Below are 22,211 nucleotides of genomic sequence, written 5' to 3' on the forward strand. Positions count from 1 at the left end.
ACGAAGTGTTGACGATTCTCCATGTGCTGCTGTGTCGTCGTTGGAACTGGCTCTGTTCTCTGTGGTCAGCAGTTAGACCTCAGAAGGTCTAGAGTCGAGAAGACTGACAAATGGGACGGTGAAAGCTGGCTATTTATAACATCCTGTTGGCTCAAACTGGAGTTCAGAAAGACTGTCCCACATGAACATATCTGAAGGTTGCGATTGCATCTTGGTGCGCAATAGAACAAGAGACAAAATGCGCCAATACCAACCAATCAGAGTGATGGACAAAACAGAATCCAAAAGTGTGGCCGAAGGCTAGCTGTTATCCACTACGTCCGTATCCATGTATATATAACAGAGAGAGTGAGAGAAGTACGCTACAGAGCCCCCACCACTCATTTTGTGTAAGATAAAATAGACGATAAAGGATGAAATAACTGTAATAAAAAGGAGAAAGAGCGGTTGGTCATGAAGCTGGCACTGGGTCACCATTTTTTAAACGTCCGTGCGAACGTCGGGTTGCGTGCTGGAATCACGTTGCGGTCACCAATTGTAGGAAGTGAGGTTGGCACTGGATAGATGCCTCACAATTCCTTACATAGTCATGGAAGGAAAATAATGGGAACAAGAATCTCCGAAAAAATAACAATATTTATTTTCTGTCTGTACAAGCATTACATCTCTGGACAATCGGTAGCCAGGTCACCTTGGTGTGGAAGCAGCAGAGTCGGTTCAATCACAGCTGTGAAGGCATTCTTCACAGATTACTCATGTCATGCGTCACCATCAGAATTTCAGCCACACAGAGCTGGTCAAGTTGCATCTGGCTCCGTCAGCAGCAGGGGTGAAGAGAGTGAATGGCTGTGAAGCCTAGCTGCTGCTGATGACTGCACATGTGCATAAGGAGCTTCCGGGAGGCCTTCCGGAAGGCTCTAATCCCTGCGCATGTGGGGATGAAAATCCCAAAATAGCGTTTGGAACCAGGCGTCACTACAAGAGTATTATTATAGTAGATGCTTTAGAGAGTGCTTCTTTTCCGGATATATAATACATTGACGATATATATATACATATATACACACATAGGAAGACTGAAATACATGACCATATATACACGCACACTTCACACAAGGACACATCCACACATAAGACACACGTACGTAGTCACACAAACCCGTATACATAGACACACTCAAACACAAGGAGACAGAGGTACACACACACAAACATGAATACACAAACACATGAATATGCAGAATACATACATAAGAACGTACACATATGCATACACACACACGTATACATACACATATGTATATATACATATGTGTATACACATGCACACTGACGCACACACATGCGCACGAACAAAAAGAAGGCAGCTCTGACAATGGACTAAGTCAATGACTGGAAGAGATTGCAAACTTCAACGAAAATTTTAGAAAAAATAAATATGTAAACGAGTGAAAATCGAACCAGTGAGTGTGTTAATTAATACGGCATTAAAACAGAACGACTCTCCCCAGAGACAATAAAATATGCTTCTGTGGTATGACGTCAGCAACTGGGGAGCTGTCCAGAAGGGCGAGTTGACCGGAAGAGGAAGAAGGACAGAGGGAATCTCGATCGGGATTTCGTGCCCTCTTTCGAATGGGGTTGTTGTCAGGAGAGGACGTGCTAAGCGACGGTCTAGGTTTGGGAGAAACAGCTGCTATTCCTAGTGTTCTTCAGGTCGGAGCAAGCTTCGAGGATCGGATACCGCAAGACAGACTCGCAGTCGAAGAAGGAAAACCGAGGTATGGCGATTACATCTACTCGCACGCATACAGGACAAGCTATTTCGGCCCCACGTGTAGAAATTCGCCGCGATGGCAGCCAAGATTAGAATCGCCAGCGACGTGATCAGGCCTGTTAATGGCGAAGGAGATGTAATGGCCTGGATGCGAAAGATCAGGCTTGTGGCGAAGCTGCAAGGGATAAGTGATGTGGCAAGTCTCATGGCGCTATACTTGGAAGAGAGCGTCCTGACCCTGTATTTAGAAATGGACGAGGAAGAGAGGTTAAGTGCGGAGAAGATCGAACAGAGATTGAGAGAAGCGTATACAGAGAGCGATTACACTGCCTTCGTTAAACTGGGAACAGTTAGATGGGAGGGGAGAACAGGTGGATGAGTACGCGGCGGAAGTGCGTAGGCTGGCCACGCTGGCTGGGTTTACGGGAGAAGGCCTGGACAGAGCGGCGCGGCTGGCGTTTGTGAGTGGATTCCCTGACGACATAGGGATTCGATTGTAGCAGTTGCCTAGCGGGAGAAAGATGGCGCTCAGCGAGCTAGTAGCACAAGCTCGCGTGTTGACACAGCACATCGGACGGAAGCCGATAGCGATGGCGGCGACGGAGGCGTGTTCCGACAGACGACGGCTGGAGAAAGGCGTGAGGTAGCCTACCGAGCAACGACAGCGGCCGTTCTCGGGCCGCTGTTTCAAATGTCGGGTCGCACATGGTGAGAGAATGCGCCGAATCGGGGTCTGTCTGCTATCGATGCAGGAAGACTGGGCACATCGCCCGTGATTGCGACCAGGGAAACGACCGTGGGGAAGTTGCTGCCTCTCAAATTTCCCCGCAACCGAGTAGAGGCGCTTGTGGAGACGCTGCCCGTAGTCGAGGTCGAGGCCGAGGGGAAGAAGTTCAAGGCCCTCATAGACACGGGTTGCACGACTACCCTCGTGACACCAAGGGTAGCGAAGAAATGGGATGGGGCAGTAGCGTCCGGGCGGTCGACGGTAGAGAGATCCGTTGCAAGGGTAGCTCCAGTCTGGAGATAGCGTTACCAGGCGCGGCGCTAAGGCTGCGGGTGATTGTGATCGAATATGTGATAGGTGGGGTTGATGTCGTGTTGGGGATGGACGCCATCAACCGTCTTGGTGGTGTTAGGATTGCAGGAGATGAGGTCACGTTCGGAAGTCTAGGGGGCGTCGTGCGCCGTGAGTCGGGAACGCCGGGGAGAGCAGAGCCTCGTCAGGGATGGCGCCGCTTACACCAACGAGGGTAAAGATTTTCAGGCGGCGTTCGATGGTCGGAGGTGGACGATAGAGTGGCGATGGAAAGACGAGCCCCACTACTAAAGAACAGGGTGAGCTTCTACCAGCATACTTTGAAAGGTCACACCATGGTCGAGTTCGACGAGGAGGTAGAGAGATGGATCAAGGAAGGAGTCCTTGTCCCGTGGAAAGAAGAGGTGGTGAGTGGAGTGCTACCTCTGATGGCGGTGGTGCAGCCGACGAAAGGAAAAGTCAGAGTGGTGCTGGACTTTAGGGAGCTGAACGAACATATATCGTGCCACACGGGAAGCGAGGCAACGGACGTTTGCGGTGAGACGTTACGTGTGTGGAGACAGTCGACCAAGGCAGCGACGATCGTCGACTTGAAGTCGGCATATTTGCAGCTCCGTGTGAGTGACAAGCTGTGGCGATACCAGCTGGTGCAGTACAATGGCCGGACGTACTGTTTAACCAGGCTGGGTTTCGGGCTGAATTCCGCTCCGAAAATTATGGCGATGGTGCTCAAGTCCATCCTATGGAAAGAGGAGAGGATAAGGAAGGCCACCAGTTCCTACATCGACGACATTTTGGTTGACGAGACTGTAGTGCCAGCCACCGAGGTAGTGAGACACCTGGAGAGGTTCGGGCTGATTGCGAAGCCACCTGAGTCGATGGTGCGGGGAGCTACGCTGGGGCTGAAACTACAAAAGGACAGATCGGGCGAGCTGGTGTTCCGGAGAGGAAACGAGATCCCAGAGCTGAGTTCCAGCGTCAGCAGGAGAGAGTTGTTCTCGGTTAGTGGGAAGTTGATTGGACACTACTCGATCGCTGGATGGCTGCGCACTGCGTGCAGTTACACCAAGAGACGAGCAGAGGGGGAGAGTGGGGGTGACAAGGTAGGAGAGGCGACGGTGGCGATGATGCGGGAAATCCTAGAGAGGACGAGAGCGGAAGACCCGGTTAGGGGAAACTGGTATGTGCCCAAGACGGAATGCGGGACGGTTTGGTGTGATGCTAGCAGTATAGCGATAGGGGTTGTGTTGGAGATTGAAGGTGCTGAGGTGAAGGATGCGGCCTGGCTACGGAAAGCGGACGACTTCAACCACATCAATATTGCCGAACTAGACGCGGTGCTGAAAGGGGTGAACTCGGCCCTGAGATGGGGTAGGAACAGTGATTACCAGCGAGAAGAGAGTCCAGACGAAAGGTGTCGCGGAGATGTTGGTGAAACGCCGCCTAGGAGTTCTAGGAGAGCTGATCGCCGAGTTCGGACTGAAGCTGAACGCGGTTTTCGTGCCTTCGGAGAGAAACAGGGCGGACGCACTGACCAGGGTGAAAAGGGCGTGGCTGGAGGAACCGGAGGAAGCAAGGAAAGGGATCGCGGCAGCGTGTCGGCTGGGTGACTCCGAACTGAAGGAGCTACATGCTATGCACTACTTGGAGGTGGATAGGACCCTGTATCAAGCGAAGATGATTGATGCTGACGTCACTTGGAGAAACGTTAAGAAAGTGGTCGCGAAATGTGACAGATGCCAGTCCATTGACCCCGCTCCGGGTGGGCATGAGCAAGGGAACCTCTCAGTAGAGCGCAACTGGAGGAGACTAGCTGTGGATGTGACGCAGTACCGTCAGGGAATGTATCTCAGCATAGTCGACTGCGGGCCGGCTGGCCATTTGGAGGGAGCTGAGGACAGGCATTGCTGATGAGATGGCCCGCATTTTGAACGGGATATTCTTGGAGAGGGGTCTCGTGGAAGAACTGCTAATGGACAACGGGGCGGCGTTTCGTACGGAAGCATTGGGGGAGATGCTCGACCGGTGGAAGGTGCGACGATTGTTCAGAGCGGCGTATAGGCCGAGCGGCAACGGAATCGTTGAGAGGCACCATCGGACGATCAAGGCCATGGCTGAAAGGAGGCACATTTCGCCCCTGGAAGCGGTCTACTGGTATAACGTTTCCCCGATCCGGACAAGCGGAAGAGTCTGTGCCGCACAGAGCAGTGTTCAAGTATGAATGGAGGCATCCCAGTAAGACGTCGGAGTTCTGCGAGGAAGAGAAGGGACCTGCCGGCGTGAAAGTAGGGGAGGAAGTTTGGGTCAAGCCGCCGAAGGCACGCTGCACATCACAATGGGGCAGGGGAACAGTGACAGCGGTCAATTCCAGAAACAATGTATCCGTGGATGGAATGTCGCGTCACGTGCTGGACCTGCGCAGGATAGCCACTTCGTTGGATGAAGAGCACGATGGAAACGAGGTACCTGGCTTGAGAAGATCTCGACGTGTAAGGCGCCCGCCCGGTTGGATGGCGGACTTCGAAATGGAGTAGGGGCGGACGTGATCTTTAAGATCAGGGTGGCGTGTGGTATGACGTCAGCGACTGGGGAGCTGACCAGAAGGACGAGTTGACCGGAAAAGGAAGAAGGGCAGAGGGAGCCTCGATCAGGATTTCGTGCCCTCTTTCGAACGGGGTTGTTGTCAGGAGAGGACGTGCTAAGCGACGGTCTAGGTTTGGGAGAAGCAGCTGCTATTCCTAGTGTTCTTCGGGTCAGGGCGAGCTTCGAGGATCAGATACCGCAAGACAGACTCGCAGTCGAAGAAGGAAAACCGAGGTAAGGCGATTACATCTACTCGCACGCATACACCACAGCTTCAACACATGAATTCACATAAAGAATCTTGCAAACCAAATACAAAAACGAAATAAAATAAGCCTTGGCCAATCTAGCAAGACGCTGAAAGACACTGCGTTCTGCTGCCTAAAAATCAAAATAGTTACCCGACAACTCCACTTCTTTAAAGCATGCGTCTCCTCCAGACTATACACGAAATCTGTTAATTCGGCTGTCAAGCGGCAAGCACTCACAGAACATCACGAAAGAAAACTAATACAAAAAGAAAATATACACAGAAATCAACTAGTACCAGAAACGAAAAAGGGTCCTACTGTATGAACTGAAAAACACCACTACACTACACGAAAGTGACAAATTCATGACACACATCCGACATGAATATCACAGAGTAAACCACGCTTTAATACTTTAACAACAAATTCAAGAGGATAAAACAGAAACAACGACCTCAGCATGGTAAGAATCAACACAGATATCGAAACAATATCGACAGTATTGTGATTTCGGAATGTCAACTACCAGGGGACTTCGGTGCCAAGACACCGAAAAGCAATACCACCACCACCAACAATTACACTCCTGGAATATACGGTGCAGTACAATTAGATACGGATGAAATGCATACGTTAGTTACCACCAAAATTCGCTACATATAAGAAGGCCAGAAAAATTGATTGTCTATCTGAGATTGAAAAAACGTTCTTCAAAATAAGGCAACAACACAAATATACGAAACCAAAACAACAATAGCAATGTTAATGTTAATGACAACAATATTGACAATAATAATAACAATAATGATAACCACAACATCCCTCACACAAGCGATTATAACAACAACACAAACATACGAAACCAAAACAAAATTTATGATAACTTTAACAACAACAATAGCAATGATAATAACAACAACAATGACAATAACCGCAACACCCTACACAGACAACAATACCAACCACATCATCTACATCGCCACTAACACCACCCACAACAATAACAACAACGAACACAACACAAAAACTACCATTACCACCAGAAACAACAATGCCAGCAACCATAACAACAACCACAACGATAGTAATACCAGTAGCACCCTACACCCTGTCTTCTATAGGGCTCTCCTATAAGTAGGTTATCTCCCTTGGCTAGGCGGCGCTCCATGTAGACAATTAAACTTCCGCAGACTATCCACGCTATTGTTATTGTTTTACGTTTTATCATTGTACTTATCGAAGTACTTACTGTGCCTGAGTTAAAGAAATATTTAAAATTATATGGACAGTATGTTACTGGAAGAAAGGCGGACTTAACTGAAAGGTTGAAAGGTATAAAAATTCTGTCGATGAAGAATGTCAACAAAGTAAATTCATCGGACGATACTTCAGACAGGAATAAGCAGAAGCTTATATCTCCTCTCGGTGAAGTATTGCCTGATCCCAATCTGCTTTCAGCAACCATTCACTGATTTGGCCATGAGCATGATGAGGTGTGGAAGAGGTAGGGACAGTCACACTATAAAGTCTAATAATTAGAGGAATATTATATTCAATGCTGTAAATTTATTATTTAATCAAACACACACACACACACACACACACACACACACACACACACACACACACACACACACACACATATATATATATATACAAAAATAAGAGGAATGACCAGCAAAAGTGGACTCCTATATGCTGGTCATTCCTCTTATTTTTGTATGTAATATAGTTTTAATCTTTGGATTTTTTTAATATGCTAGACCACTGGTTCTAATTGATTAATATCAATTTCTACCCTTATTAATATATATGTATATATATATATATATATATATATATATATATATATATATATATATATATATATATAAAGAAACATATCATAGCTAGGCTTACTCGAAATTCCCACATTCATTCAGAACATTAACAACAATTTCAATGTATTTATTATTTGAATGCAAAATTCTTTATTAAAAATACCTGTACATCAACACAACAATTATTAGATTAAACATTCGTGTTTAGCCCAACGTACACCACTCAAATTTGTTTCCCTTCTGAATTTTAACATGTTCTAATCTGTTAATGAGGAGATAAATCAAAGAGACATTTCACTCATATACTAACTCCGTATATGATCATGCACTTACTGATATTCTAAATACTTTGTTTGGAAAAACGGATGGCAAGGGGTGATCTTTCGATAGTCCATTACATTTGACGAAATGCTGGGAACACATTTGGCTATTTGCAGTGTAAACAAAGTCTTTCCTCACAAGTCTCGATCTCTGAAGCCAAATACGACGAATAGCTACGTTTGCAGGATATCTATGTAGTGAAATAACTTTGCCGTCTACATTCTTCCCTCTATAGCAGTATTTGTGTGATTTCTTCGGAGACATATTAACCGGTCAGTACAGTATAACTCCCAACAACAAATCATATGACATGACGAGGATCGACCCCAGAGACTTACCCTTCAACAAAAGGGTATGTATCCCACCACAGACTGACAGTGAGACAGAGGCCAAGATTTCTTTAGCTAGAAATAGATTCCGACCGGTATAACAAAACCACTAAAAAACATAATGACTCAGTCCATCTGTTATCAAAGGTCTACAAAAACTGAAACAGCAAATTAGGATCAAGGAATTAGTGTGCCTCCCTACGGACAAGTCTGGCAGACTGTTGATAGACAGCCCACAGAACTATGTCCAGACCATGCAACAACACATTAGTAGCATGAGAGAAGTTGCACCTGAAAGAGGAACATGAAAGAGTAGAAAAACTTCTCTGCATACATGGGAATGTGGTGCAACATACTCCAACCCAAGAAACAGACAGCACAAAATTTCTAAGCATTCAACAATGATGTTGCTGCACTATACTGTGGCTGTGTGGTAAGTAGCTTGCTTACCAACCACATGGTTCTGAGTTCAGTCCCACTGCGTGGCACCTAGGGTAAGTGTCATCTACTATAGCCTCGGGCTGACCAAAGCCTTGTGAGTGGTATGTATGTATGTGTGTGTATAAGTTTGTGTGTCTGTGTTTGCCCCCCCAACATCGCTTGACAACCGATGCAGGTGTGTTTACGTCTCCGTAACTTAGTGGTTCAGCAAAAGAGACCGATACAATAAGTACTAGGCTTATAAAGAATAAGTCCTGGGGTCGGTTTGCTCGACTAAAGGCGGTGCTCCAGCATGGCCGCAGTCAAATGACTGGAACAAGTAAAAGAGTAAAAATATATGGGTTATATAAGGACCATAAAGCTTGTTAGTTTCTGTAAACCTGGCTAGTTTGTGGAGCAAATATTTTCAGCAACTACAGGTTATCTTACTTCCTCTCACAGGTGTTACAACCACTCATTGAAATGTCCCTGGATGTTTGTGAGAGCATGGAGGATATCGTCAGTAGAATCAGTAGCTGCAACCACTCCAACGACCTCACAGGTTATGTAATAGTTAGTATGGATATAGTTTCACTCTACCCATCTATAGAGAGATTTTGCTGTGGAAAAATGCATTGAGATTATCTGTGAGAGTGAGGTAGAGTTCTGCAAAGTCAATACTGGAGGGAACTGGACCTCCTCCTTAAACTAAGCTATGACTGTAACTACCTAGACAATTATGACCTTAGTAGATTCTGCCCCACTGGGCCATAGAGGGGAAGACCACCCACCATCATCCTGGCAGTGAGGAAAACACCGCAGTGCACTGGAGTGGCTGGATCATACCCACCCAGGACCCTGAGAACAACAGTCAGATGAAAAGAATGATTGGACATGCAATAGGGGCTAGCATAAGAACCACATAGTAAAGTTTAACAGGAAACTATACATGCAGGTTCAAGGTGCAGCCATTAGTGTTGGCATGGCTGGAGATGTGGCTGGTCTCTTCATGACCTGGTGGGACAGAAAACTTAATCTTTAACTGAACAATTCACAACTGTTTTGCTTTACAGTAGGTATGAAGATGACATTAATATCCTAGTTAGGACAAACTCTAGTAGCTGTAGTGTAGAAACCAAGAGGAACATAATGGAGAGCATCCAGCATATAGCTAACTCATCCACTACAGTATCAAGGTAATTATAGATTACCCCTATTGACACCCTAACAATAGACTCCCTGTTTTTGATACTGAACTTTGGTTAGAGACTGAACAACAGAGTGTAGCTCCTCCACTCCTATTACATGAAATCCATGGCTTCTAAATATGTTGTTCACAAAAACTCATCTTTGTCACACAACATGAAAATCAGCATACTGATAGCAAACTTAGGATAATGAACATCTTTCTTTTCCCTACGGGACCATCTTTCTTTTCCTGCATGGACGTTTTCTTTCTCTCTTCTATCTTTTCTCTTTTCAAAGAAAATATTTCTCCCAGCGTTCATTATTTTCCTTTCGTTCTGGTCGACCAACCCTCCATGTTTGTTTTCGTTTGGTTTCCTTGTATGTCTCCACTGTCCTGTTTTTGTTCCCAACTTTGACCCTCTATAAATGCGGAAAGGTTGGAATACTGAAACATATTCTTTCCAACTGTTCATTAGCATTGAACAGGTATACATGGAGACACAACCTGGTCCTTAAGGTTATCTTCAATGTTATAAAGAACCAAATTCATCTCAACAACATTGAGAAAAAACGTTGAAAGTACCAACTAGAGATTTCATTACCTTTGTGCGCTCAAGTCAGTGGATCTGTTTCAAGAAGAATAACAGGAAACTTCCTGTGAGAGATGAAAAGTGGAACGGCTATTGGGAAGTGACTGCAGATTTACCTGGATGCCAGGGATTCTTTCCCATCCCAGTTACGAAAAAACCAGACATTTTAATGTGGTGTGAAAGAAGGAAAGTTGTAAATCTAGTCGAGTTAATGGTTCCTCATGAAAATAACATGGATACCGCTCGGGTTCGAAAGACTGACTGTTATGTAAACCTCCTCGAGAAATGTGAAGATGCAGGCTGGAAAGCGGAGCATTTTCCAATTGAAGTTGGATGTAGAGGGTTTGTTGGACACAGTGTGAGACGACTGTTGTTATCATTAGGCCTAACTCATCATAAGGTAAATACCACCATGACCAATATCCAAACTACAGTGGAGAAGGCTAGCCACTGGATTTGGTTAAAAAGAGACGATGAGCGATGGCTAGAGAAATATTGAGCTTTATTTAATAATCAGTTGATCTAGCAAACGGGGCCTCATATCAGTGAGTGGGGGTGGGGCGGTGCGCATGGATGCCGTCAAGAAGTAGACCCCGAAATGGTGCGCATTCTCTCCTGATGACCCCATACACTTGCTGGCTTCCGGTATGCGGAGTTCTCAACTGATAGCACTTGCATGTGCAAGTTGCTTGCAAGACATCTTAAATTTTATTTTGGAATTTATGGGAGCAACTGTCTTTGAAGACTCATATTGTCGTTGGATGCTCGAAATGAAGAATAGATAGATAGCCGACAACTGATGAAGGGTTGTTTTCTGTGTTTATTTGTCCTGTTTTCTATTTTTCTCTTGTTGTTTGCATATTTAACTCGTTTGTTTTCATATTTCATGCTGTTTACACAGTTGGTGATGTCCTGTACCCATATATGCATGTATATATATATATATATATATATATATATATATATATATATATATATACATACATACATATATATTATATATATTATTATTTAATTGACCACCACGCATCCATTTCCAAGTAAGTTTATATATATATATATATATATATATATATATATTTATGGATATGTAAGTAAACAGACAGTTATGTAGATGGATAGGCACATAGGTAATATGGATAGACAAGTACACACACACATACATAAAAGAAGCCTGAAACACATGACCATATACATAAATGCACACTTCACACACACACATAAGGACACATGGAGAAAGACAGACATACATAACAGATGCATGTACATAGTCACATAAATCCATACACATAGACACACTCAAACATGCACACAAAGAGACAGAGGTACATACACAAAATACACAAATACACACACACACATACAAACACACAAACACATGAATATGCAGAATACATACAAATGTACACACATACACATATATATATATGCACACACACACATGCATACATACACACACACACATACATATATGTATACACATGCACACACATGCGCATAAACAAAAAATGCAGTTCTGATAATAGACAGAGTCAAATTTTAGAAAAATAAATAAGCAAATGAGTGGAAATCAAACCAGTGAGTGTGTTAATTAATAAGGCAAAAAGTATAATGATTTAAAATATATTGGACTAAAAATTTTAAATTTAACTTGTATAGTTTTAAATTTAACTTGTATACTTTTTCTGTATAAATCTTCTCTATTGGTGTTAAGGTAAATATACTTTACCATAGCACTGGTAATTTTAGCTATTTTATTTCTTATAGGCGTAGGAGTGGCTGTGTGGTAAGTAGCTTGCTTACAAACCACATGGTTCCGAGTGCAGTCCCACTGCGTGGCATCTTGGGCAAGTGTCTTCTACTATAGCCTCGGGCCAACTAAAGCCTTGTGAGTGGATTTGGTAGACGGAAACTGAAAGAAGACCGTCGTATATATGTGTATATATGTATGTGTTTGTGTGTCTGTGTTTGTCCTCCAACATCACTTGACAACTGATGCTGGTGTGTTTACGTCCCTGTTACTTAGTGGTTTCGGCAAAAGAGACCAATAGAATAAGTACTAGGCTTACAAAGAATAAGTCCTGGGGTCAGTTTGCTTGACTAAAGACGGTGCTCCAGCATGGCCACAGTCAAATGACTGAAACAAGTAAAAGAGTAAAGAGTATGGTATTCTTCCCTAATTGATTATTTTATTTCATTTCTTTATTAATTAATAACTAGCCTTTATTTATTCATAAATAAATTAAGCAAATCTTTGTATCTATTAATTCATACTTAGCATATATAAAACTATACTGATATATTTACTGCATATATATAAAAAAAACTCCTAAGAATATAATTTTATTAATATATAATTAGAATGTTCTTTTACCTCAATACTCCTTTATTAATATCAGTATATACCTATTAATCAATATTCATAGATACCATATGATGAGTTAGTTTTTTAAGTGTGCAGTATGTATAAATATTAAACTATTTCTGAATAAATTTCTTTTCTTTTCTTCCCTCTATTGTGGTATAAGTTTGGTATATACTCAAAAGTATCCATAAATTTCTATCCTTTTGTTAATATATTCTTATTAATAACCCTATGAATAGCCATAAACTTTGTTTGTATACAGTATTTTAAAACTTTGTTTGTATACAGTATTTTAAAACATTGTTTTAAAACTTTTAACTATAGTACTACATGATAAGACTTCCCCTTAGTTGTCAGCCAACATTGTTTTAAAACTTTTAACTATAGTACTACATGATAAGACTTCCCCTTAGTTGTCAGCCAACATCTTGTTTTAAGTTTTCCTTTACCAAACCTCATGAGTTTATGACAATACCAACCATGATTTCTGTCTGCTCTATAACCCCTACCCCTAATAGATAATGCCCTTTATTGTCTTAAGCTTTAGATATACAAGGTTTGATATGATAGTCTCTAAATCTAAACTAAAAAAAACAAATAAAAACTCAGTGACAGACAGAGTCTTTTTGACATTTTATTTATTAGCTTCCATGATGTCTGTCTCCCTAACCTCTGGGAGATTTTAGGTATTATTATACTAATGTATCCATCTGTTCTAATTTAATTAAATTCTATGTCTTTGTGCAGCTGAAGATTGCTCTGCATTTTAAATTGATGTAATGATTACATTGTTCAATTAAATGGAATTGCATGAAACAATTGTACTGCTTTACCTCTGGATTTCCTTGTTGCTTATTTTAATTTATATATATATATATATATATATATATATATATATATATACACATACATACATATATATATATATATACAATGAAAAGAAGGCAAAGAAAATTCTTAATTATAAGTTACACATGTTTCCATACCATCTCCATTTGCAACACCAGTTTACACAAAAGTTCTAAAAGAAAATTTATGTAACATTTGCAGTTTTAGGCATTGAAGAGGCACTTCCTCAGACTTGCATCAAAGTCATGCTATTACATTGTGCACCTATCAGACCTTGTTGTTATGTAAGTACCAGGAGGAAATAAAAAGGAAACAATTACAAGTAAGTATGCAGGATGGATCTATGGGAAGAAATGATGTGGGGAGGGAGGAATCAAGAAGGTGGATACATATAATGATAGGAGGAAGAAAGGGAAGAAGGGGGAGGAAAATAGGAGGTGGCAAAAGAGAAGAATCGGAAGGAGAAGGAAAGGAAGTGGAAGAAGAAGAAGGAAAAGAAAAAGCTGGTGGTGTGTCAACCAGTTCTGGCAGAGCCATTGTTACCAAGATTTATCTGATAGAAGTTGATGTGTTTAACTACACAGCGACATTAGTCTGCAACAACTTAAAGTGAAAAGATCTATCAAATAGGTAACTAGACAGTTGTCCAGAGTCAAAGGATGAAGATGTTAAAGATATTTGTTGTAGGTGGGGGGGAAGAGACCTAAAATTTATGACCTTAGAGTGTTTCGGCACTGGGAGAGAGGTACAAGTAGTAATAGTAAAAGACAAACATACATACAGAAATGTATACATAGATACACACACATATATATACTCAGGGGAATATGCAGACACACCTGCACACACAGAGACCTACACACTCATGTATACACAGACACACACACACACATATGCACAGACAGACCAACACAACATGTATATGTATATATATATATTCATACATATATACTTGCATACACACACACATATATACATACATAAATCCATATTTGAACACACACACAGACATCCACACGATCGTATAGATGTATCAGTTCATCCATAGAGACACGTATACACGTGCATACATTCATTCATACATACATGCACATACGCATATACATATATACAGACATACATAAATACATAAGCCGATGCATATATATACATATATATCTATACACACCATACACAAATATACATAAATGTACCTACACATACATACATATACAAGTACATACACACACACATATATATTCATAGGTGTTATGTTTCCCTCGGATGACTCGTAGAGATAACACGAGTTGTACAATTTAATTATTACATTTATTATTCAAATACACACAAAGAACGCACTCACCCAATGTTCGTTATGAATAAACAAATGTCATGTCCGCCATATATATCTCAATGACATTTTACTACGACAGTCCCACAAGACAACAACAATGAAACAATGAACTCAGACGAACCACAGTGACACACGGAACGTCAGACGAATTACATATCTAACAGTCCATATAACACCTCCCCACTGAAATTGATGCTACACAAGAAGCATCAACAGCAAAGTCTCTCTTGGGTTTTACGGGTTCTCTTGGACCGTCTTGGGTTGTCTGGTCCATAATCTGGAACGGGTAACATGGTCTTGGGTCTGGTTTGTCTTTGTGTTAGTGGCACAGTTTCCGAGATCTCCATCGGGTGATCTGTTGCAAATTCAAATACAGTGTTTTCTGCATCACCAGGTTCATTGTCTTCCTCAGTTGTCTACCGCAGTCGCAGCTGTTCCCAGTGTCGTCTCCACATCGGGCCATGAGGTATGACCTTCACGTTAAAGCAGCGAGTACCCAATGACTTCTTAATGATTGCTGGTACCCATCGAGGATCTTTGTCTCAGCGAGGTCCATACTATAGTGCATACACAGGATCTCCGGCCTTGTACTGCCTGATAACTTTAGCGACATCAGCCGAGCTTGGAGTCACCTGAGACTTATGTGCTTCCTTAGACTGTTTGCCTTGAGCAATGTGTGTTGGCGATGGCAGCAGAGAATCAATCCTTGTCGGTGTTCTCCGGTACTGCATCAAGAATTCTTGAAGTGCTCGTGTTGGCTGAAGAGAAGACTTCCTCAGAGCTTGTTTGAAGGTCTGCACCAAACGTTCCGCTGCTCCGTTGGTAGCTGGGTGGTAAGGTGCCCCAGTCAGGTGTGTGATCCCGCGTTCTTTGCACCAGCTCTGGAACTCCTCAGACGTAAAAGTTGGTGCGTTATCGGTGACCAGTGTGTGAGGAAATCCGAAGTGCGCAAAGTCTTCCTCAAGCAGATTTAAAGTGGCTTTGGAGGACGTGGAGGAAGTAAGATGAATGCATGGGTACTTGGAATAAGCATCTGTGATCACCAGCCAATCTCTACTCATAAAATTTATTGCATGGTCCAGATGTAAGCGGCTCCACGGCTTTTCTGGTAACATCCATGGGTGAACTGGAGGCTTAGATGGCTGCCTTTGATGTTCGTTACACGAATCACATCGTCGACTGGCTATCTCTATAGCAGCATCGATACCAGGCCAATAAACAGCAGTTCTTGCTAGTTGTTTCATGCGTTCCATGCCAAAATGTCCAAAATGCAGAAGATTGAGGATCTTTGGCTGCGAGCTATGTGGAATCACAACTCTAGATCCATGTATAAGGCATCCATGGCAGATACTAAGTGAGTTTGATAACTTCCGGAACTTGTTGACTTCGTCATTGATCTCCATGTTCTTTGGTGGCCAGCCTTCACGGACGTAGTGCATCACTGTAGATATCACTGGATCTTTCCCTGACTCTTGACGGAGGAGATTAGCATCCACAGGTTGGACTTGAATACTAAGAGCTTTGATGGCACACACCATGTCTATGTCTTCACCATTTTCCTTTCTGTCAAAGTCGTTGTCATCACCGAATGGCAAGCGACTGAGGGCATCAGCATTGCCATGAACTGCTGATTTCCGATATTCAATGGTGTAGTCAAACTGGTTCAGCCACAGGGCCCATCATGCTAGTCTGTTAGCAGCGAGAAGTGGCGTCCCTTTCCTCGGACTGAATAGTGATGTCAGTGGCTTGTGGCCAGTCACGAGTACGAATTTACGACTGTACAAATATTGGTAAAACTTCTGCAAGCCAAATATGATAGCTAGGGCTTCCTTTTGAATTTGACTGTAGTTATGCTGTGCAGAAGTGAGAGTCTTGGACATATTGGATATTGGGCGCTCGCTTCCATCAGGATAGCGGTGAAACAGGACTGCTCCAATACCAACGTTTGATGCGTCACAAGCCAGTCCCAAAGTTTTGTTTGGATCGAAGTGTATCAGAACTTGACTTGATGAAAGTACATTTTTCAAGTGATCAAAAACTGACTGTTCCTCATCTCCCCACTTCCAAATAGTTGACTTTTTCGTAAGGCAATAGAGTGGCTCTGCTATACTGGCTAGGTTTGGGATAAACTTTCCATAAAACTGAACTGAACCTAGGAAAGATTTCAAGCTTGATTCGTTCGTTGGAGATGGCATCTTTAAGACTGCTTCGACCTTGAATCCCTTCGTGATCCCTTCAGCCGACAAAATGTGTCCAAGGTATTCTACACTGGGTAGTGCAAACTGGCACTTTTCACGGCGACATCTGAGTCCGTTGTCGCTTAGACGTGTGAGCAGACACTTTAGGTTGTTCAGGTGACTGTTTGCATCTTTCCCACTGACGAGCATGTCATCCTGGAAGACTGCCACTCCAGGTAGATCATGGGTCAGGTTTTCCATGATCTCCTGAAAGTAACCAGGTGCTGACTTGATTCCGAAAGGGAGTCGTTGTTGCAGGAGTACTCCATGGTGAGTGTTGAGTGCGAGTCTGCGTTGACTCTCTGGAGCCAGCTTGATCTGATTATAGGCATCAGCAAGGTCTATCTTTGTATATCCGAATCCACCTCCGAGTTTCTGCATCAGTTCAGCAGGTAGTGGCATTGGATGACGGTGATTAGCAAGTTGGTCATTAATTCCCACAGAGTAGTCACCACAAATCCGTAGTTTCGGCTTCAGGTTGCTTGAAGTGTGTGCTTTACGAATCGGTACCACTGGCGTTCCGTATTCGTTGAACTGGACTGGCTTCCAGATTCCCTTGGCGATGCCTTCTTCGTAACCTTTGGTTAGGTCATCATGAAGAGTTAATGGGACCGGACGTGCCTTGTGAAAGACTGGTGTTGCGTCCGATTTGAACTTCACTTCCAGTTCAAAGTTCTTGAGACATCCCAATTCTTGCTTGAAAAGATCTGGAAATTCATCACACATGTTGTGACAATCTTGCTGCAGGGAAACATAGGGCTCACTTGAGGTCTTTGGGTATATCCCTTCTACACCTTCCCTCTTAGTTTGGCTGTCTATGCTTTTCAAACCTAGAGCAGTGTCTACGGAAATTCCCAGAGTCTGGATAGCATTCCGACCCAGCAAATTAAGATCAGAGATCTTGGTGACTATGTAAGGTATAAGATCCTGCTTACCAGTTGTTGGATCCTTGGTTTGGCCCATGAAAGTTCCTAGAACAGGCAGGTTGTGCTTGCTGGCAGATTCATAGCGATGCTTGACATCTTGCAGCTTTGGTCTTCCAAGTTGTTTCCAGACTGACAAGGAAACAAAATTGCCTGTAGTAGCAGTGTCCAATTCCATTGTGAACAGTCTGTTCTGAATTGTTATTGGCACAATTAAACTGAGTGTCTCGGGAAACTTCACCTAGGATCGCCTTGACTAGCTCAGCTTTTGTGATTCTTTTCACGGGGGTTTGTGAATGGCCATTGCGTTGCTGATGTTGTTTTTTCCTACACACCACTTGCAAATGACCCTTTTTGTCACAAAAATGACATTTGGTTTCCCTGAAAGGACAGTCTGTTGCTTTGTGGGCCTTTCCACATCGGTAGCATTTCTCCTGGTTTGTGGAATAAGACTGCTGATGTTTCTTTTGAGGACTCTTATTCTTGTTCTGTTGGACCTTGTAAACTTGCTTGGTTTTGGAACCGTATACAGTTTCTTTTGCAACCTTTGCTGCGTCTTCAGTCTCAATGGCAACCTGGACAGCACGGGCAAAATCTAGTTCTGAGTCTTTTATCTTAAAAAGCGCCTTCAGAACCGCTTCATTGTTAACCGAACATATGAATCTCTGTCTCAGAGCTTCATCATGTGGGTTGGTGATCGCTGGAAAATCACAGGTAGCTGCATCCTGGCGTATACGTGCTGCCAGCTCCTGGAGAGTTTCGCCTGGCTTCCGCTGCATATCACTCCAAAACGTGAAACGCTCTCTCACAATGAAAAGTTTTGGGTCGAACTGTTCTTTCATGAAGTCAACGATTTCGTCCATTATCAAGTTGTTGATATCTTTAGGCGGATTTTGTTGGGTAGCCAGATTAGCAAGTTGTTTGTAAACAGTAGCAGTCTGATTGGTCAGGAACACTTGTGCCATGCGTTTTTCAGGTACAGCATTAGCAGCCACAAACGTACGGAATCTTGACCAGTAATCAGGCCATAGTTCTGTCGTAGAATCAAATGCTGCAAATGGTGGAATCGACACTGTTGTTGAAGCAGCTGAAAAATAGCCACTAGAATCGCCTTCAACTTGTCGAGCACCAAACAGTTTTAACAGAGCGTCCATATCTCTCTGATGTTGTTGCATTTGCTTTTCCATTTGTTCCCTAAACAATTTAATAAGTTCTACTGTCTGTTTTTCAGCCATTGTTATTACGATGAATAATTTTACGGTAAAGTAAGCATGTATCCTACCGGCGACGCCAATAAACTCTGTTATGTTTCCCTCGGATGACTCGTAGAGATAACACGAGTTGTACAATTTAATTATTACATTTATTATTCAAATACACACAAAGAACGCACTCACCCAATGTTCGTTATGAATAAACAAAGGTCATGTCCGCCATATATATCTCAATGACATTTTACTACGACAGTCCCACAAGACAACAACAATGAAACAATGAACTCAGACGAACCACAGTGACACACGGAACGTCAGACGAATTACATATCTAACAGTCCATATAACAATAGGTATACATACACAAACACGCAGACCCATACACAACTGTATATGTATGCATAGACAGAGAGAGAGAGATACCTATGTGTACATATCCACACAAATATGTACATACACATAGATACACACACATGTATATACACTCTGGCAGGGGGGGGGGCAGACACACACACAGACTCAAACACATACACATACTCGCACATACATTCTCACATGCACATACATATGCACAGTCCCACACAGCATGTATGTGTATATATATATATATATATATATCCAAAGTTTAAAATTTAAATTTAAGTGAGAGATTTGACGTTAATATCCATTATTATTGTAATTTATTCCTATGTCAACATTTCTGTATAAGGCTATATTTGACTGTCAAATTTAAGTCAAACATATAAGTTGCCTTACACGTCTTCAGGGAATACATTTGAGAACAAACAAAAGTCAAGAATAGGAGATCAATACCACATATCAATGTAAATTGTACATTGATATGCCTGACTTAAGACCTAATATTGTACTACACTGTACTATAAAATATAAATTATAAATAACCCTCAATTACAATAGGAATTATTATCTCTGGGAGCTTTTGCAAAAACCACAGCTGCTATATGTAAGTTATATGTTAAGTTATATATGTAAGTTATATATTAAGGAGAACGATCCCTAAGGAGTCTAATTTAGACTTTTTTGCGGTGAAATCTCTTGCTATATTGGTAACGATTACATGGTTTTCTATGAAAAATTATATATATATATATATATATATATATATATATATATACATACATATATATGCATGTATACATGCATACACACATATATACACACACACACGATCATATAAGTATATCAATACATCCATACAGACATGTATATATGTACATACATACATACATACAAACACAGATTTATATGTGTGTGTGTATACATACAAGGGTTAGATAAAATAATGGGAACATCTAGCATCATAGCATCATAATTTTGAAATATCTATAAAACCTTCAAAAGCTTGTTGATTTTTTGTTTTATGATTTATTATTAGTGTTGCTTGATATATTTTGCTGAAATTGCTGTTTCTTTTCAGATATCATCAGAAAAAGGTAAAATTCATTAAAATGACAGATCTATTGGACTTTCAAAGTGGTCAAATTTTTGGTGCTTGTATGGCAGGCGCTAGTGTGAAAAAAACAACCGAAATGTTTGGTGTATCAAGAAGTATTGTCTCGAAAGTAAAGACAGCCTTTGAGAAAGAGGGAAAAACCTCCTCATCAAAACAAAACTCTGGAAGAAAACCAAAACTTACACAAATTGTTAGAAAGGATCACGGAAGTACAGCTCCCAAAATTACTGCATAGCTTAAAGACCACCATGAGAAAAACTACTACTTTTAAAAACAAACAGCAGAATTGGTCTCTAGAGCAGTGGAAGAATGTTATTTTCTTGAACGAGTCATCCTTTACCTTATTTCTGACCACCAGCTAAGTATACATGTAGAGACAGCCAAAAGAAGCATTTGACCCAGACTGCCTTCTTCCAACTGTTAAAGATGGAGGAGGATCTGTGATAATCTGGGGGGGGGGGGCTATATCTTGGAAATCCGCCAGCCCAATGGTTTCTCTTCATGGCAGAATTAATAGTCAAGACTATTTAAGCATTTTATCTGATCAAATTTATCCTATGGTTGCGGAACTGTTTCTGGCAGGAAATGCTATCTTTCAGGATGATAATGTACCAATTCACACAGCTAAAGTTGTTACTGAATGGCACAAAGAACTTTCTAGTGAAGTTGAATATTTTATTTGGCCACCACAGTCCCCAAATCTCAATATTATTGTACATTATGGTGCATTTTGGAAAAACAAGCAAAGAGTCGATATCCTCCACCATCATCACTACAAGAATCAGAGACTGTTTTAGCTGAAGAATGGAAAAAAATTCCTTTGGAAACAATTCAAACTTTGTACAAGTCCTTACGTCATAGAATTCAAGCTGTAATTACTACCAAAGGTGGTCCTACCCTATATTAAAATAAATTTGTTTGAAATTTTAAGGTGTTTGCATTATTTTGTCCAACCCCTGTGCATATATGCACACACCCATATACATAATTACATACATACATACATACACACATACATAAATACATACACTGACGCATATATACATACATATGTACATAAATACATACACTGATGAATATATACATACACATGTACATAAATACATACACTGATGAATATATACATACACATGTACACACATATATATATATATATATATATATATATATACTCTTTACTCTCTTTTACATGTTTCAGCCATTTGACTGCGGCCATGCTGGAGCACTGCCCTTAGTTGAACAAATCGACTCCAGGACTTATTCTTTGTAAGCCTAGTACTTATTCTATCGGTCTCTTTTGCTGAACCGCCAAGTTACGGGGTCAAAATCACACCAACATTGGTTGTCAAGCGATAGTGAGGGAACAAACACAGACACACGAACACACACACATGATGGGTTTCTTTCAGTTTCTGTCTACCAAATCCACTCACAAAGCTTTGGTCAGTCCGAGGTTATAGTAGTAGACACTTGCCCAAGGTGCCACGCAGTGGGACTG

At 41.8% G+C, this 22,211-nt stretch overlaps 1 protein-coding gene across 2 annotated transcripts; it reads left to right on the forward strand.

Moving 5' to 3' along the window:
* Positions 1 to 626: 626 nt before the first annotated feature.
* LOC149135567 (uncharacterized) lies at positions 627 to 21,640 on the forward strand. 2 transcript variants are annotated; one of them, XM_089352346.1, is made up of 2 exons: positions 627 to 7,154; positions 20,678 to 21,640. In XM_089352346.1, the coding sequence occupies exon 1, from the start codon at positions 3,083 to 3,085 to the stop codon at positions 4,424 to 4,426; it is 1,344 nt and encodes a 447-aa protein (XP_089208472.1). In that variant the 5' UTR covers positions 627 to 3,082; the 3' UTR covers positions 4,427 to 7,154; positions 20,678 to 21,640. The 2 variants fall into 2 exon arrangements, 1 of the variants encoding a protein (XP_089208472.1); XR_016241904.1 differs by lacking the exon at positions 627 to 7,154 and adding an exon at positions 7,530 to 8,614.
* Positions 21,641 to 22,211: the final 571 nt, after the last annotated feature.

The sequence above is a fragment of the Octopus bimaculoides genome, chromosome 5 (assembly GCF_046866305.1).
Source record: "Octopus bimaculoides isolate indiv1 chromosome 5, ASM4686630v1, whole genome shotgun sequence".
Classification (NCBI taxonomy): domain Eukaryota; kingdom Metazoa; phylum Mollusca; class Cephalopoda; order Octopoda; family Octopodidae; genus Octopus; species Octopus bimaculoides.